The sequence below is a fragment of the Chaetodon trifascialis genome, chromosome 10 (assembly GCF_039877785.1).
Source record: "Chaetodon trifascialis isolate fChaTrf1 chromosome 10, fChaTrf1.hap1, whole genome shotgun sequence".
Lineage (NCBI taxonomy): Eukaryota > Metazoa > Chordata > Actinopteri > Chaetodontiformes > Chaetodontidae > Chaetodon > Chaetodon trifascialis.
In genome coordinates, this window is record NC_092065.1 from 23,125,869 (window position 1) to 23,143,962 (window position 18,094).

The window sequence follows — 18,094 nt, forward strand, 5'->3', positions numbered from 1 at the left end:
CTTGTGTTTTCTTTGTCTAATATTTAAATTTGTTTAATGATCTGAAACATGCAACACAATAAGAAATCGGGAAGGGGGCAAACACTTTTTCATACCCCTGTATATATACAGGCTGATCAACCTCAGTTTTCTGTTACTGGCAGTTAAGCAACACTTTCCGTTCTCATACAAAACATACCGCATGTGTTTGCAAAGTCCCAATGCTAGTCTCATTTCATTCAGCGGATATAAAATGTTTTCTCATTTTCTGACTACAAAGACACGTGCATGCTGAGAATCACATAAACTGTACGGTTCAAAGCTTCGGGGTCTCCAGTCAGTCTGTCCATTCATACAATCAGGGGAAGCCCAGCAGAGGCTAACTGGTGCGTCCCTGTGGACTCAGGCCCCTCTCCCCTGCTGCCAAGCACAATAAACACCCGCAAAGGTCGGCTTCAATCGCCACTTCTTTGGTTTGAATCAGGCAGAGACCCAAACTCACACCCGGCCGTGGTAGCAGTGTATAAAAGAGTGTAAACAACCCACCCTCAGGACCCCAGGCGTCTGGGTGGGGGCCACCAAACATCCCCTCGCTGTGTCAGGAGGCTTCAAAGGTGTCGGTGAGGGTAGGTGGGGGTTGAGACGGAGAGGCAGGGTCCAACAGTTTTTATTTTCAGACATGTAGCTGCCCTGGTTCATGCTTAGAGAGGAGCTGAGTCAGGTGGGTCCGAGGAGGAACAATGGAGATGAGTGCACTTCTTGGAAAGACAGTTAAGGAGCAACAGTACGTTCACCAATACTCGCCCTGGCTTAAGACAGGAAGGATCATACTGTACACGGTATTTACTTACCATGAACACTGTTGTTATGCTGGTACATGAGAGATAACACTATGATAGGTAATACCAAGTTGTTTTTTTCTGTTTTATTCTTCTTCTCTCTTCTGTTCATGACGACTTTGTTCTGTGAGTCACTTCTTTTGAAAAGCAATAAAAAGTGAATTAGAAAAAGAAAGTTTATACAGCAGAGCTCCTTTCAAGGTTTCAGATGTCACTTGTGTTTTTCTATCAGTTCATTCATTCATTTTCTATACCGACTATCCCTTTCAGGGTTGTGGGGGGGCTGGAGCCTATCCCAGCTGTCAACAGACAAAGAGGGACAACCATTCACACCTAAGGACAATTTAGAGTCACCAATCAACCTAATGAGCATGTTTTTGGTCTGTGGGAGGAAGCCGGAGTGCCCGGAGAGAACCCACGCATGCACGGGAAGAACATGCAAACTTCACACAGAAAGGCCCAACCCAGGAATCGAACCGGCGACCACCGTGCCACCCTTCTATCAGTTCAGGTTTGCTTAAAAGTTTACACAGATATTTATGAAATGCACCACTTCATCTCTACACAACAACACAAAAAAATGCAAAGAGACAGGCTTCCTTTCTACATCACATATTTATTGTTATACATTATTTATTAATATGTCAGTTTCTTTAAGATTATCTTTACATCTGAATCATGTGACATCATTCTGGCGTTTCAACATCCCCGCCGCCTCTGCTTGGAGCAGGGGTCTCTGGGAGCAAAATGCTTCCTGGTTGCACAGCTGGGCGGGGGCCTATAAAGAGCCATCCAGGTGGGAGGGGAGGGGGGCCTAGTGAAGTCCCACAGGGCAGGAATGCTGGCTGCCCACTGAACAAATAAACAGCTAGAATATGCACTGCATACAGTGTACAGCATACACAACATACACCTGCTAAAACATTAAACACACTGAGCAACAGGAGGCAAGGAAACCAGAGCGTCAAACATCATGAAGAAAATACAGCATGGTGGCAGTACCCTGGAAAACTTCAGGTTCAGAAAGGCAGAGAGTGATACAAGCTGCGAGAAGATGAAAATAAAGATGCGATGTAAAAAAAAAAAATCACCTTAAATTGATTTGACGCCTCATCGCCGACTCCAGCTTTCATAGAAAAGGCAAGCATTTCCCCAAGATTGGATATTTGTACTGGAACATGTTGATATTCATTGCATTCAAAGTTTAAAAAAAAAGGCATAAAAAAGTAACTTCACATGAGTAAAATGCCATGAGACATGAAGGCAGACAACGGTGCACAATTCAAATACATCAATAAAGCACAGATGTACGATATGAAGGCAGTACTCGGTCCCTTGTCCACATGTTAGTGCAACACACTGAGCACAGAGAGGAAAAGCAACCACGCAGCATTCCTAACAGTGTGAGTGATGCACATCATCAAATTTCACACCTAGCAGTTGAAATCTTCTCAAACCTGTCATCTACCCCCTGCAGCCTCTTCGGCATTTATCTCGCAAATCAGCAGCACTTCACGCCAAATTAGCATCACACGGCTTCAAATATTTTCAATACGCATCCACTTAGTCTGTTCAGAGCATGGCCTCATGCTAGGCCTCAACCGGGGAGCCAATGGACGAGCGACTGGGGTGATGGGACAGGGTGTGTGTGCCTGATGCAAGCCTGGGAGGGCGGGAGTGGCTATTTCAGAGGAGATCAGGGCCAGTTTGGGGCTGTTGCATTGATACTCAGAGATTACACAGACAACCGTGACCTCTCACCCCTGCCGCAACTCAACTGTATATCAATGGAAGAAACCTGGGCATGTGAGAAGGGGTTAAATATATTTTTCTGGTTTGCAGTGTAACTGCAGTTTCCTCTCCTGAAGTGAAATCAGACAAATCTGAGAAGCTCAGATCGTTTTCATGTAGTGTGTCGGAAACAAAACCTTCATCTCCCTTCTGGCTTTCCGTCTCCCCTCCTCTCTCTCCCCCCATTCCACAGATCTCTCTTTCCAGTCGTGCTGCATAGTCAGATTCACCCAGTGCATCACAACTGTTGAGCCAAAGCAGGCCGAATGCCAGACTCCTTAAGATGATGCAAGGTTGCATAAGCTCACTTTTAGTTACAAAACACCGTCTGCTTTTCGGATTGGAAAAACACACAGAGGAGCGCTTGATGTTCCTTAGCGTAAAGCTTTTAACGATCTGGATAAAGTACATCAAGTAGCTCAAGTACAGAGACGGCTTCTGTCCCGGAAGTCAGAAAACCTCATTCAGAACGTGACATTAGGAACAATGGCAGTAAATAAAAACACAGTCGTGGAGCAGAGCTGTTCTCAGCAGTATGGATTTAATATCTCTGGCTCTGACTGGCCCTTAATGAACAACCATTTCTCATGAGATCTAAACTGCATGGCTCAAAAGAGGCGAGTCCATGAGCGAGTGGAGGTGTCACGGCTAGCTCAGACACGTCTGTAATAACCCTGCAGAGGCTGTTATTCTTTCCCTGGTCACAGACTAAGGTTTCATTTCGTACAGCGACCGGTGCAGTGGATGCTGATTCGTCTTGAAAAGAAAACCTCAGCAAGGTCAATGAAAGAAATGCCGAATGGGAGACTGAACAGAGTTACAGAAGCGGGAACAGAGCCTAGATAGGAAGTGACGTCGTGAAAGCCAGTATACACATACTGTATCTGTCAGACACTGGAAGACAGGCGAGGTGATACGAAAGGCTGCTGTGGTCAGTTGGTCCCACTGTGTCTCCCCTACAACACTATGTGCTTCTACCACAGCTGCTCATGGTACTATCCTCTGTGTATTTTGACTTATTAATACATTGAAGACAATAAAGTTCAGACATGACACTACAACAGTATGAACAGGCCCTTTCCTAACCCAAAACAGCATAATGTGATTAGTCCAATCATGTTTGAGGAATCCCAGTCATCAGCCACAAAAATGAACAGATACCGAGAGACCGCAGACACCTAACCGAACCAGACAGACTAAAGGAGACAGCAGTCTCCTCAAGATAAAGACTTGATTCAGTCGGTCGACCTGAGAGTCATTTCCAGGTTCCTCGCTGGCTGAAGCACAGCGGTACCTTGTGGACGTTCTGCTCATTCCATTTCACTTCCCACGTCATTCCCGAACGATAAATGAGGTGAGGATCGTAGTAAATGTCACCTGAGCCTTGACTGTTACTGTGAGCAATCACTAAGCACTGGACTTGATCCGTAGCTTAATGGAACAAGTGTAGGAGGGAGACACCTCATGCTCAAAGATGGGATGCCAATAGTAGTGATTCACACTGAGAATATTAAGGCACTGCGGTTATGGTATGTGGAAGTAAAAAACAAAAAGAGAAATGGAAGAGAACTGCTTATTTCAATCTGAATACTCTTAAAAAGCATGTATGTGCTACATTAACCTGTACAGTCTGTGCGTATTAGTAACATATTTCATAGTTCTGCGTGGAAGAACCAAGGCTCAGTTCCTTTAGAGCACGACTGGGTCAGATGTAAAAAATTAAGCTTTCTGAATGTCAGATGAACTGTCTACAGTATAATCTCTTTGTAACAGATTAGGAACATTTACATCTTACTAACACATAAATGATAAAATCAATCAAGCCCATCATACTGGATTTAAAAAAGTGACGCTGTGGTAGTGGATATGATAATAGACGGCATGTGTTCTGTTCAAGAGACACACTCCCGAGGTGATAACTCCAGTCTGTTCAGACCTCCTGGGCTTTCTGCTCCTTATATGGAGAAAAGTCAGAGCAGACTCTGGTGTAGTACCGACTGTGGCCAGCGCTGTTGAGTCTGTACCTGCAACTCATGTACAGTAACTGGATGAACGGTAAACATGTAATAAATACGATTCATGTCAATAAAATCAATAAAATGACATTTTCCCCACTGCAATCATCCCTTATTCGTCACTGGTAGTCAAAGCAAAATCTGAAAAAAAGTCGCAAGAAAACGAACTCCTCAGCTACCCAGAAACAGCATCCCTACATCCTTCATGTAAAATGGTTTACAGCTTGTTGAATTGTAAAAAAAAAGAAGCGATAAGCAGCAAAAAAGTAGAACCGAAGTTGTCATACTTAAAAATCTGTTTCCTGCTTCAAAGACACATTTTGTTGCTGCAGAGCGAAAAGAAAAGAGAGGCTGGACAGCTGATCGCAGAGTGAAGGTGGCTTTGGTACGGTCACTGTGTGAATCGTGGTCATGACGGGTGTTACTGTGTGCACCGGGCCCAGCAGCGTCAGTGGGGGCGCTTGTCGCCCTCCGCCTCCTGGAGGAAGGGAGTGAAGGAAGAGCGCACGGTGCGACCGCAGAGAGGCTGCTGCACACGGAAGTTGTTCACCATACTCTTCTGCACTTCCTCCTCGGCTGAGGTGAAGAGAAGGCTCCGGAAGACCGCCAGCTGGAGGGGGCAGAAGAAAAGTGAGGATGAGTCTCTGACAGGCTGATATGCAGACTGCTGCATCCAGAACGCTGCCGCAGGTCCTTCATCCCAGCAGACCGTTTAACTCCAGCATCATGTGGTGCAGCTCTGTGCTGATGCTGTCTTTCCTACTTCTACATCATAAACCTGCTTTTGTAAGTTGTGTATTTCCCTCAACTGTGCAGTAACACTATTTATTATCCACATTGGCAACAGTATTTATTTAAACTGTATATACTGTGCGTGTACATAGTTGTCTGTATCCTTCTGTGCCACTGTTTTTGCTTTTTGTAATACCTGCTGCCTGTAACGACTTAATTTCCCCAGTGTGGGATCAATGAAGTCTTATCTTCACTTCATCCTCTGGGTAATACCAGTAGATTGAGAAACTTGAGGCAAAAAATGCTGCCGTGCAAGTTCTGCCTCGCTCCTGGAACCAGTTTCTAATGTCACTTTGACAGCAGAGCTGCTACTGAGAGCAGCAGCGAGAGGAGGGCTGAGTTTTACTCTACAGGCCAACAGGAGCCCTCTGCTGGCCGGTCGAGAGCTCAGCTCAGCTTAAAGCCGCATTAACTGATTGTTTGGAAGCAGCGGAACGACATCTGACATAACCCTCAAAATGTGTGTATTAACACAGTGTTCCCAAACTTTTTGAGCCACGGCACAAAGTGAAATATAATGAAAATCTAGTCTTGAACACAAAGCTGATATTCTTGCAGGAATTGAAGAAAGACACACAGGAAGATTTCACCTGATTGGTGCTCTGAGCCAGCGGCCCCCAACCTTTTTTACGCCACGGACTGGTTTCACATAAAGCAATAATTTGCCGGACCGGCACAGAAATGAATAAAAACAAATGATCAAAAATACAACTCTGTATTACCCTGAATGCAGCTGTAATCAGTGGGAGCCCTGCGCTTGTTTCTCTTCAACAAGAAGGCTTCACTGCCTCACTTGCGAGGCTTGGTGTGTGAAGATCACCTGGCGATAAAGCGATAAACCCGTATTTTAAGTAGGACTGCTGATATTGTCTCTTAAATGCAGCTTTCTTTCTCTTGGCAGTTGTCGGCTCTTCTTCTTATGTCTCATCATTTGGCCTTTTCCCCTTCCAAAGAAGCTCTCCAAAGACATTTGTTTTTTTTACTAATTTTTGCTTGTGGGCTCACTTTTTTACTACCGCGTAGTAACAGAGGCACAGGCGGATGCACCTGGTTTTCAAAATAAAACTTCTTTCAGACTCTGATGATTAATAAATATTTTTTGTTCAGTCTCTGTGCGGCCCGGCACCAAATGGCCCACGGACTGGTACCGGTCCGTGGCCCGGTGGTTGGGGACCGCTGCTCTAAGCCTTAGAGCACCAATCACCTGAAATCGGATAATCTTCCACGGCACACCTGATGATTTCTCACGGTACACTTATGTGCCGCGGCACAGTGGTTGGGAAACACTGTATTAACACACCCAGCAGAGAGAAACACGAGCATGCATTTAGAGTCATTGTTTCTGGCCACCTGATGAAGGTCAATCCAACATTCACTCTCCTTTCAGCTCTATATGTGACTCTGAATGCTCCACTCTGTTCACCAGCTTGTTGCTACCCTTGCTCGTCTCCTGCTTGATGCTGGGCAGGTAATGCACAGCTGCTTCATGTATATAAGGCTGAGGAGAGAGGAGCTGCAGCTCCAATGTTGATATAAAAAATACTGATTACTGCAGCTTTAAGTTGAACTAAACCGATAAAATGTATTCGGATAAAATTAAAGATGCAGCTCAGTATTAAAATACAAATAATAAACTTGTGTTAAGAAATATTTCCACACACAAACACACCTGGTCATGGCTGACTTCTATGTGCTGCTTCATCACGATCCAGGTGACGGACTCTGTCAGAGGGGGGGTTGTCAGAGAGCCATGGTACGTCCAGTAGTCATCGGTGTTGTCGGGTAACAGACAGGCAGGGTCGAACCTGGTGAACTCCACCACGCTGCCCTGCAGAGCCAGAGACAGACACATGATCAGGTAAGATGTATGTGGCATCGTTTCGAATGATCCAAGCAAGAGACAAGCAAGACGACACAAAAGGCCTAAATGTCAAATACACGTTTACACTGACATAAATATAAGACGAATGTGACAGCAGACTGAAAATATCATCTAAATACCACAACCGTTATTATCTAATCACTATCCCACATGTGCACACTATGAATTACACACTGAGTGTTTTACAGCTGTGGCATTTGGTCTTATTGAACAAACAGAAACCTTATCAGACATTATTAAAGACAGAGAGCAGTGTAGCAGTGGGGATGTGAAAGAAGGGCAAACCATGACCTCCAACCACACACCTTGGAAATGTACTCTGTCTTCTTACCAACTATCAGTATGTAAGTATATATAAACATTCCTGTAGTGTCTGTATTGAACCACTAGAGGGCAGCAATATCCACCTTCTGGTGAAGTGCTGCTACCATTCATACTGAGTCAGTATATTTGATTGATAGACTCATGAGTACACTACTACGGAGCCCCTAAAGGACCACGAAGAAACTATATAGAGCGCACAAGATACTAAAATGTGCACGTTTTAGCTAAATCGTGCGCTCGAGATACAGTTATTTCCTGCGCTTTGACTTGTCCGTGCATGCTGCTCTCCGTAGTGACCACTTCAGATATAATGGAGAGAAGAACTCAGCTAATCAACTTTTATTTTCACCTGGGAATGTCGTATAATCACATTATTGTTGCTCTTGCCCTGAGACATGTGATGTGTTGTTAATTAAATCTCGTGCACACGTTTTAGTATCTTGTGTGCACAATTTAGCTTAAACATCCACACATTTTAGCATCTCGTGCGCACAATTTAGCTTCAAACGTGCGCACGTTTAAGCTAAATTGTGCGCACTTTAGGGGCTCTGTACATTTCAGAGATAAGCAAAAATTTGGCTGGCTTGTGTGTGTTTCTGACATTGGTGACTTTTGGGGACAGATTGGGCATGGCTTGTCCAACTGGGGACAGAAGCAGGGTCCCCAGTTCGGAAAAGTCTGACTTTTAGGTCAGTGGTTATGGTTAGGGTAAGTCTCCAGGAAATGAATGTTAATCTATGTAAGTGACTGTGTGTGTGTGTGTATGTGTGTGTGTGTGTGCGTGGACAAACCTTGTGTCTGATAGCAGGCAGAGCATCTACCAGTTTCTGCAGCCCCTCGTGTCTCTTTCCCACCTACACAAGGTGACATTAGACATTCAGCAGGATTGCACTCACAGTCTAAAGCTGCATACAACACATACCACATCACGCATACAGCATAACCTGCACGTGTACAGTGTCACTGTGCAACAAGGTCGGCTGAAACATGTCAGGACTGAACGTCTGTGTGGTCCCACACGTGTGTGTGTGTGTGTGTGTGTGTGTGTGTGTGTGTAATGCACCTTAAGAAAGACCCCGATAACAGCCAGCCCGTTGTCCTCACACACCGCCTCCTCGAACAAACTGTACTTGTCAGAGTTCCAGTGGACCAGGTGGAGCTGAGGGCACACACAACATACACATCATGAGTGTGTGTGTGCATATGTGTGTGTGTGTGCGTGTGTGTGCATAAGCTTGGTTTTTTTAACCCCTCTCCCCTGATCCCCAGAACACTCATTATGTCCTCCAAATGACCCGCTAATTCCTTCTTGCCTTCATGTGTCTTTTCAAAATAAGAGTATATGAGTGTATTGTATTGTGAATTTTGAAGTCACTACAATGTTTTGTCTTTTATTTGTGAGATAAGATGTAGTGTAAACCAGCAGAGAAAAAGACATGGAGAACAGATACAGAGGCAGTCGCAGTGTGTAAGAGATGAAGGAAATAACAGCTGAATTAGTTGTTGGGTTTTTTTCAGCAATTTACATACAAACATGGAACAAAGTCGTTCGTCTGGACTGTAACACGATCCTCTGCACGCACACATACAAAGACTGCTGAGTGATGAGAACAAAGACATGGGTACATTCCCTTCAGCACCAACAAGGGCTCGACACACACACAGTCAGTGGGACCTGTTGTTACATAATTGTGCTGAAGTTAATGGAACAACATGAAAACAGATGTGGTCAAACGTGAGCCTGGAGAGCTGCGTCCGTTTCGAACGCCACCCGCTGACAGAGGTATCGAGAGAAATGGAGAAACCCCGGTGCATCAAAGGATCTGGCGGCATGCCTGATACGGGCTATACAACCAGGACGGGAGGGAAAGGTTCTCATATAGATGGAGCACGATGACGCCTGCTCTGCACTAAGCTGGCTGTCACTGATACAATACTCTCAGTAATTTTCCAGTCATGTCAAGAGAGACGCGTGAGAATGGAAAAGACATGGCTCTGCGAAGTGAGTCAACATTTACACTGTTTAATCTGTGCAGATTTGTTTCCTTCCATTTCTCCTTCTTCTTTTAACCCTCAAGAGACCATCTGATCAAAGCAGCTGCAGAGGACTCTCCATTCCCTGCTGTCTGACTTTTTCCATTCAACGGGCCGGTCATGTGACAGCACACACACCTGCCACACATGTGACTGCAGCGCGTCTGTACTTAACATATTCCATGACTCCAGCAGCGGGCATGTCTGGGGTTTTTTTAAAGCAACAACAGAGGGTATGTACAACACAGCTAAAGATGCCGAGATCCTGCTGATACGGTGCCCTTTACCTACAGCTGCTTCCACAATGAACAAAGACCGAGTCAGCACATGGTGTTCCTCTGTAACACAGAGCGTGAGACTGCTGGACGTATGTGTCAGCAACCTGGAGGAATCAATTTCAAAGCCTAACGTGACTTAAGAAGTACATTTGAACATGGGCCAAATACTGACGGGTTGACTTCTGTGATTGGGGCTGGACAAGATATCCAGTCAGTGTGATGAATTTGATTTTTTTGGGTTGCACAAATGTCATTACAACACGCATAAAAAGATCACTTTTAGCCAAAACGTAGCATAGATGACAGCTGGCTGCATTTGCTGATGCCATGAGAGAGGACAGATGGCAAGAAACAGCTGTTTTTCAGCCGTGCATCATTCAGCTTTAAACCTCAATGTAAACAGTAAGTTTAAAATGCTTTGAGCCGTATCAGTGTGGATACAGCTGTATGTTTGCTGATGCTGTACAGGACCTGTTATTGTATATACCTCCTGTGCATGCTCCTAATATTGTGAGGAACATGAAAGCATTGCCCAAAGGGTACATGATATCACAATATAATAATGAGAAGGAGATATCCTTCTTCCTCCTTTCCTTTTTTTTACCTCACTTGAGGTTCTTGATAATATTACAGAAAACCGCAGTATCCTGCTGTTCCTGCAGGAAAACTTTAATTTTTACGTTCTGTCTGTTACCTCTGCAGGGAACAGCCTCCTGTCCAGCGTGTGCTCCGACCCCCAGGCGTTGCACTCACCCCAGTGGAAGTGGAACTGGCACAGCCTGAACTGGTCTTGCACGGGGCCCCCTTTCAGCGCTGCACCAGAAAGCAAAAGGACACATGTATCAGTGCCACACACTTTGACATTTTGCTCATCCTGAAGAGGAGCCAGATCCTATCTCTAAGCGTATTGGCTTCCTCTTGCAAAAGAAGGAAATGATCCCCACACAAGACGTCTGCTGAGGAACAGGTTGTTCAGGCAGTCACACTAACCTGGAAACATCCAGGAAATATTTCAGTGAGAGACAACAATCACCTATAAAACAATGACCTTTTATCACACCTGTAAAGGGTAACTGATAAGGAGGAAATATGACCTCATGTAAAAATCATCCAGGGTTACAGTACCTTCAGTCATGCACAGACCATTGTTTCTCTGTTACTTTACTGGTAATAAAGTACTGTTTGAAACCTGTTTTTGTTCTCTCAGCACCAGACTGAGCTCATAACACACAGACGGCTGGCATGTGACTACAAAGTGGGTTATTTTGCAGCTTTACAACATTTGCAATTTTACCAAAATAAGGTTTATTTGATGGTTTGGAAGGTTACACTGTGTTTTGGTGTAGCCCAGCAATTATACCAAAATGACCAATGCTTTTAAGTCAGCCTATACAGCCGTTGTTGAGGTCAGGACAGACATGCGGGTCACATGACGGTCACCAGATCCACGTGACACTCACGGTCTTTATCAGCGGTCTTAAGTGCAGCATCGATTACCGGCTTTTCCTACAGACAGTGGGCTCTTTAAGGGGGAAGATGGAGATAATCCTCTTGTGTAGATCAAAACATGCATTCCCCTCGCTGAGTTTCCCTTTAAATCCATTCAGATTTAAAGGGAAACTACTGACTTGCTCTCTGTCTCGTACTTAATAAAGAGGAACAACTGATGAAGAGGAACTAAATGAACCAAATGATTATTTATCTTCTAGATTTTAGTTAATAGATAGAGTGGATTTAAATGTGTCTTTAGAAAGACAATGTATATTACAGCAATATCCATAGAAGACAGGAAAGACTACTCACTGGACTTGTCTGTAGTGTCATCATACTCCACCAGAAAGGAGTAACCGTTGTTCCAGATCTGCTGGCAGGTCTGAGGGTCGTAATTGGTGACCAGGGGCTTCAGCTGCGAGTCAAAGACGCTCTTTCGCACGACGATGTCAATGGGAGACTGACGATCACCTCCTGGTACCGCGAGGGGTCCCTGCCACATGGGATGCACTGGAGGAGAGGAGGGAGGAAGAGGAGAAGAAGAAGGAGGAGGAGGAGAGGAGGGAAATCAAAGTGGAAAAAAAGTTAGAGAAATTCAAACTTCTCTAAAAAAAACAGACAGAATTTAGCGTCTGCTGCCAAGGAAAATAAGAAAAGGTGCACAAAAATTGCTGACGCATACTTTTCATGTTATACTCTGCTGCCTCCCGCATTTTCAGACAGTCCATTTTGAAAGCAAAAAAAAATCAAAAGGTGCCTCATAAACAAGTCATTCAGTGTCAGTGGCAGACAGGCACACAGCGCTCCTTCTTCCCTGAGCTGTTTGAAGGAACTGAATGAAAAGAAAAGAGCCAGTGAGCACCAGCACTTCCTCCAAGTCCTCTTACTTTTTTTCTCAAAAGGAAATTACAAAATAAGAGAGAAGTGGGCTGGCTGTACAGAAAGTGACACGCGGAATGTCCTGGCACGCCCCCAGCTCCCCTCCACAGCAGGGGAATCAGACCAGGACCTCTGGCCGGTCAAACCGCCAGCTCGGCCAACGTCTGTCAACGGACCTGACTTCTAATTACCCCAAACTCCACTCATTTTCCATACTTCCCTCCTCCTTATTTTCCTTTACCCTTGACATCCACCCAAAAAAAATGACACATCCATCCAATCCTGCATTTCTAAAGTCCAAAAAAGCTCAGTTTAAAGGAGTGTTTCCCTCCCTCTGCAGACCAAGATCTGCAGAAAAAAGTCAAGTGCGGCTGTCAAAGGGCACAGAAGCAGCGCGCTCTATTGTTTTCCAGCGCAGGGCTTAAGGTTTCCACTGAGAGCTGAGCTGAACAGGTCTGACTGGGAGATGACCTTCATCTTCATCGGATTTCAGCGGCTCCTCCTGGGGGAGTTGGCTGCCTGACTCTGTTATTGCACAGACACACAATAACTGCTTGCACAGCCATTTGTGCTCACTCATTGGGCAATTGCAAGCTCTGAGGTTGTTCTGATTCATGGCGTGTCAGTGTCACTGTGTCACTCTGCAGTGCTCCTGAAGTGTCACATGACAGCCAGATGTCTTGATTTGAAAATGAAGTGTGTGTCTTGAGTTTGGAGACACCAGCTGAGTCGGCACAAGCAGTGGACATGAGCAGATATTAGTAAAAGGCTGAGTGTGGAAACAGTGATGTCCTCAAACACAGATTTAAGTCTTTGCCTGTCGACCAGTATCCAGCATTTCTTCACCAGTTAAAAGGACCAAACAGTGTTTTTGCACATTCACTATGGAGGACTGAAAGTGCCAAAATCAAAGATAAAAAAATGACTCGATAAATGAATACAATATTAAACGCACCGACAATATTCTCAGCAGTACGCGCCACTCTTTCCAAACTAATCTATGCTCACGTGGGTCCCACGAAATATGAACAGCTACAGAAGCTCAGAAAAAACAGGCCTCTGGCACTCAGTGAGTCTACTGTTTATCAGACCACAAATGAAGCAAGAATTCAATTGGAAAACCAATTTAAAAAATGCAAATCGGGAAAAAAAACAAAACAGAAATACATATGTTTCAAAATGAATAAATAAAATGAAACACTTTATGGGAAAGTAAATAAACAGAGCCGATAAAACAAAGGTATACAAACACAGAAGTACATTAAAACAAAAATATCAATTTATGTCATTAACATTATTTTTTGGCACATTTATTGAAATATTAATTTATTTATTGAGCCATTTATGTGTGTGTTTTGATTTTGGCAGTTTCGGTTGGAGCTGAATGAAGCCTGGTTGCTGAAACCTAGCGGTTAACTGTCACCCAGAGCAGCCATGCCCTTAATTATGCATAACTATAAGCTTTAATATAATTTAAATGAGTGAGTTCCATAAAAGTTCACCCTCAGTTGTCATGAACGGAGCAATTAGCCATTGAAACCAAAAGTGTTTTTAGTACCAGGCTGCAAACATGCCTGTTTCTGCTGTAAAGGTGGGCATTTTAACATGAGGGTCTATGGAGGCTGACTCGGTTTGGGAGCCTGCCTCAAGTGGCAATGTAAGGAACTGCAGTTTTTGGCATCCCCAGTGGTTGCTGTTTGAACAGGCTATGAAGCAAATCAGGGCTGGAAATCTGGCGTGAGATTGTTTACCAACCAGCAAAGCAGCTTAAAGGTTATTTGTGAATTATTTGTGGTAAAAAACACATTAATATACTCAAAGTCAGGAGTGGCTTGAAAGGATGACTCAACATCTTCTCTATGATTTTCACTGGAGCTGATACCTACTGGAGAAATATACGCTATTAAAACTGTTGACAGAGATGCTCGCAGGTTATCCAGACAAAGTGCGGATATCTCAAAAAACATTAAGAGATAAGACCAAAACTATGTGCTTGACTAGATAAAACAGAGAGCAGGAGGAAAACTATGTCTTTGTGTAGTCAACATTAACGAGCCTTGAACGCGTAGGTCCAGTTTATGGCAGCTTGGATTATATTTTTGTAGGCCAGGTCATCATTTCCCTCGGTCGTGATAACACTGGCCCTACCAAAGCGATTGCTGGGATCTGGAAACATCCAAGGTCACGTCAATAAAGTTCAGTGGGGCAAGAAACACAAGCAGTCACCACAGTGAAACAGTTTGGCAAGATGCTGTAAAGCCGTTATCTGTAGAGTGAGCACACCTGAAATGTTGGTAATAATGCTTCACTGCCCAGGTAAAGTGTGTGTTAAGCGCATGTGTGTGTGTGTGTGTGTACAACAGCGGTAAGCACAGTGGGTCAAAGTTGAACCAGGAAGTCATTCTATAAACTGTGATGGATGTTCAGTTTGGATAATAATTATTATCGCCAGTTTATCTTTCTGTCATATTAAGCTTGACTCACCATGCAGGCATGTTTTCGGTGTGCGCGGTCATGTGACTTCTTGCCTTTGATTCCCTAACTGAAATACACATGCACCACGTTCAGCGTGACATGAGCGGCTGAAATAATGAACTCTTTAACTTTCTGCTTGCAGATGCAGCCGTTCAGGACCATTAGCGCCCCCCATCCACAGTCTGGATCAGAGCTTCTTTGAACTGGATTTACGGGAAGAAACCTTTCCATCACTGCTGAGTCAGTCACCTAAGAAAAGCCTGTGTGCCAGGAAGTATGCCGCGTTACTACGACAACTGACAACGGTGAGCTGTGGTTCGAGTCCCAGCAGCGGCATAACTATGCTTTTTACCCATCAGTCCAAGCAGAACGCCGGCGTCCCACCCACGGTTTAAATGAGGCGTGCACATGAACCGACTGGTTTAACTTGCTGCGTGCTAAATGGTTGTGTACGCTGGTTTTCATGCACGCCCTGGATGAGAGCGCGGATGGCGAGTGTGTGCACCGTCCTGCAAACACAACGTAATGAATCTCACCAAATATTTCACAATAACACCGCGCCATGTCTGTGACGCAGTCCATGAAAAAGCACAGCTAATCATCCACCGATGGTTTCATCATGCATGTGAATGTTTAACATCAGAAAGGCCAAGATCGATTCCAGAGGACAAACCAGCAGCCGAAACCCTTTTTCTGGCGTCCGCCTCAGTAATCTTTTAGCTGGTCTTAGATTTTAGGGTTAAGGTTTGGGGCTCAGATCTGATTTGTCTGAAGTTGTGCCTGAGAGGCTCAACTCAGGGAACTGAGCTCTTTATCTTTCTACCCCTGGTGTGTTGAAACGATGGCAGCATGCCACTCTCCTTCAAGGAGGCGCGGGCTGCATCATGACCCTGTGAGTCAGAGGGGTTTGCGCTTTACCTGACGAGTCTGAAAAGCAGAAAAAAATAGCATGAGGGCAGATCACAGGGCGGCCGACGCAAAGATGAGAAAACAAATTTCCAGCAGGCCACTTCAAAGCCAAACCAAACGTCTGGACAGACGGAGGCCAGTACAACAAGCTTGTTAAAGTTAAATATGAACCCTGTTAATTATCATGGCTGAGCTATAAAACCTCCACTGCACTGTTTTCCACTTCCAAATCTTTTTGCATGTTCACTCTGTCTCCGGCCTGAGATGGTGAACGAGACAAGGCTTCTGTTATTGGGCGTGGTGAAGAAGTCGTTGGGACTCGTCAGACGAGCTTGGGTGTCTCGGTGCTCTGTGGGTATGACAGAACTAAAAGAAATGACTCAAACCACACACCTCACCTCGTGTGCTTTTCTACTAGCGTGCAGCATGTTTAGCATGGCCGCAGGTGAATCCTTCGGCTGCAGAGGTAAAAGAATTATAATATTTCAAGCAACGTCTATCACACGATCTGCCTCGGTCCCCTGTAGACAAAGACATGTGGAGGACAAACATCAGTAAGGATACACCTGGTGGAGACAATACCACAAAATAACACAGCTGTGCGGTATCATTTTCAGATAACAACAACAGAGTCTGCATTTCCTGCGTGCGCTTGAAAGCAACATCCCCGACAATGCACATATGCAGTGACTTAACACAGAGGCTCCTATGTAGGTCAAAGGGCTTCAAACGGCCCCTACACGGGCCATTGATCAGGGACATCAATACTTGTTTGGAAACCCTGGAGCCTGAGGCCGGTTCAAACACAGCTGAGTCAACAGAGCGGAGTCTGACCCACATCCAGCGATGAGGGAAGTCCAGGCCGAGCTTTGCAGCGCCCCCCCTGCACGTTTTCAGATGACAACAAAGGTGACCATTAACTGATGCTGTGTGACCCACAACGACAGGCCTTGGGAGGCAAACTGAGGCCCCGAGCCAAACCACCGCCACCGTTAACGTGTGAGTGAGTGTGTGTGAGGGAGTGAGTGTGTTGTGTGTGGCAGAGAGCGGCCGTGTGGACGCACGTTGCCCGTCGGTACTCACTCTGCGACAGCACGTATTTGCTCGAGCACGCCGTCAGGTTGCATCTCCGGACAGGCGTTATCCGCTGGGTCCGGAGCTGCCTGCCGAGCTGTCGGTGGAGCTGGGAAGCCAGCGGTCTGACTACGGATGATAAAGTCACCATATTGATCACAATGACGTGACGAGCTTCACAATGAGCGGGAACGCGGAGCCTCGGTCGCCTTTCTCTTCCTCTGTCGCGCTGTTTTCTGTGAGGTGAAGTCGTCTGAAGTGTGCAGAAGTTGTCGGCGGGTCGACGCCGTGTGTTCGGGTAAAGCTGCCGTGTGGAGGCTGCTCCTCCGACTCTGCTCTCCGGCTCTGTGTTCCGAGAGGCGGGGGAGGGGCACACGTTTTTACCCTGAAGCTGCAGCGACGACACAGGCCGCTGACACACCGCGTCCACGTCGTCCGGACCAGCGCGCGACACTCTCAAACAGCCGCTGTTTGGAGACTGTTTGTCGGCCGGACGTGAGGAGGAGGGGGGCTGCGCGCCGACCAATCAGCGGCCTCCACAGAGGGGCGTTAGCGATGATGATGAAGGACAGGACGTATAGACAGATGGGTGGGCTATTTTTAATATGAAATATATTTGTTTCCTTAGGTATTTCACAATCGTAGTCATCATCGTGATGCCGTACAGTTAATTATAGTAATAAAAAATATAATTAGAGTGATGTAATAATGCTACAAATGAAGTATAACCAGGTTAACCCATTCAATCCTTTTCATGAGCAGTCACACTGAGTATTGACATCCCCACCTACCGTTCAATGACAGATTTGTCTTTATTTCCTAAATATATTTCCCATGCTTTTCCAAGTATTGCGCTTCTTTTGATTTCCTCTAAATCACTGTATTGATTTTCAAAGTGGTGGAATAAGTACTCAGATCTTCCACCTAAGTGTACAACTACTGTAGTATCTCTGCTTTTAATGCAGTGAATTCAGATTTGTGAAATATGCAGCATTTTATATATATATATATATATATATACACACACACACACACACCCCACACCCCATATATATACACCCCACAGGGAACACTGATGCATCTTCTCATCAAAGCACATTTTCTTAAGCTTATTTATAGTAAAGTCTCCGTCTGTGTGTGTGTGTGTGTGTGTGTGTGTGTGTGTGTGTGTGTGTGCGTGTGTGTGTGTGTGTGCGCGTGCACTGGGTTCAAAGTGTTCACAGTTCCTCTTCCTCAGGATGTCACACTCTGTACAGAGCTGACCACATAACTGTCAGACTTTAATCTCTGAACAGAACAAAAAATAAAATAAGATCACCCAGTCATGAGCTG

The 18,094-nt window shown here is 45.2% G+C and overlaps 1 protein-coding gene across 2 annotated transcripts; it reads right to left on the minus strand.

Moving 5' to 3' along the window:
* Positions 1-1,416: 1,416 nt before the first annotated feature.
* On the minus strand, positions 1,417-17,343 carry ca5a (carbonic anhydrase Va). Of its 2 annotated transcripts, none has more exons than XM_070972798.1 (7): positions 16,772-17,343; positions 11,738-11,935; positions 10,629-10,747; positions 8,686-8,781; positions 8,414-8,476; positions 7,086-7,244; positions 1,417-5,234 (listed from the first exon to the last, which is right to left on the minus strand). In XM_070972798.1, exons 1-7 carry the CDS (start codon positions 16,911-16,913, stop codon positions 5,073-5,075), a joined length of 939 nt encoding a protein of 312 aa, XP_070828899.1. In that variant the 5' UTR covers positions 16,914-17,343; the 3' UTR covers positions 1,417-5,072. The 2 variants fall into 2 exon arrangements, with proteins under 2 accessions (XP_070828899.1, XP_070828901.1); XM_070972800.1 differs by lacking the exon at positions 16,772-17,343 and adding an exon at positions 12,108-12,259.
* Between the last annotated feature and the right edge of the window lie 751 nt (positions 17,344-18,094).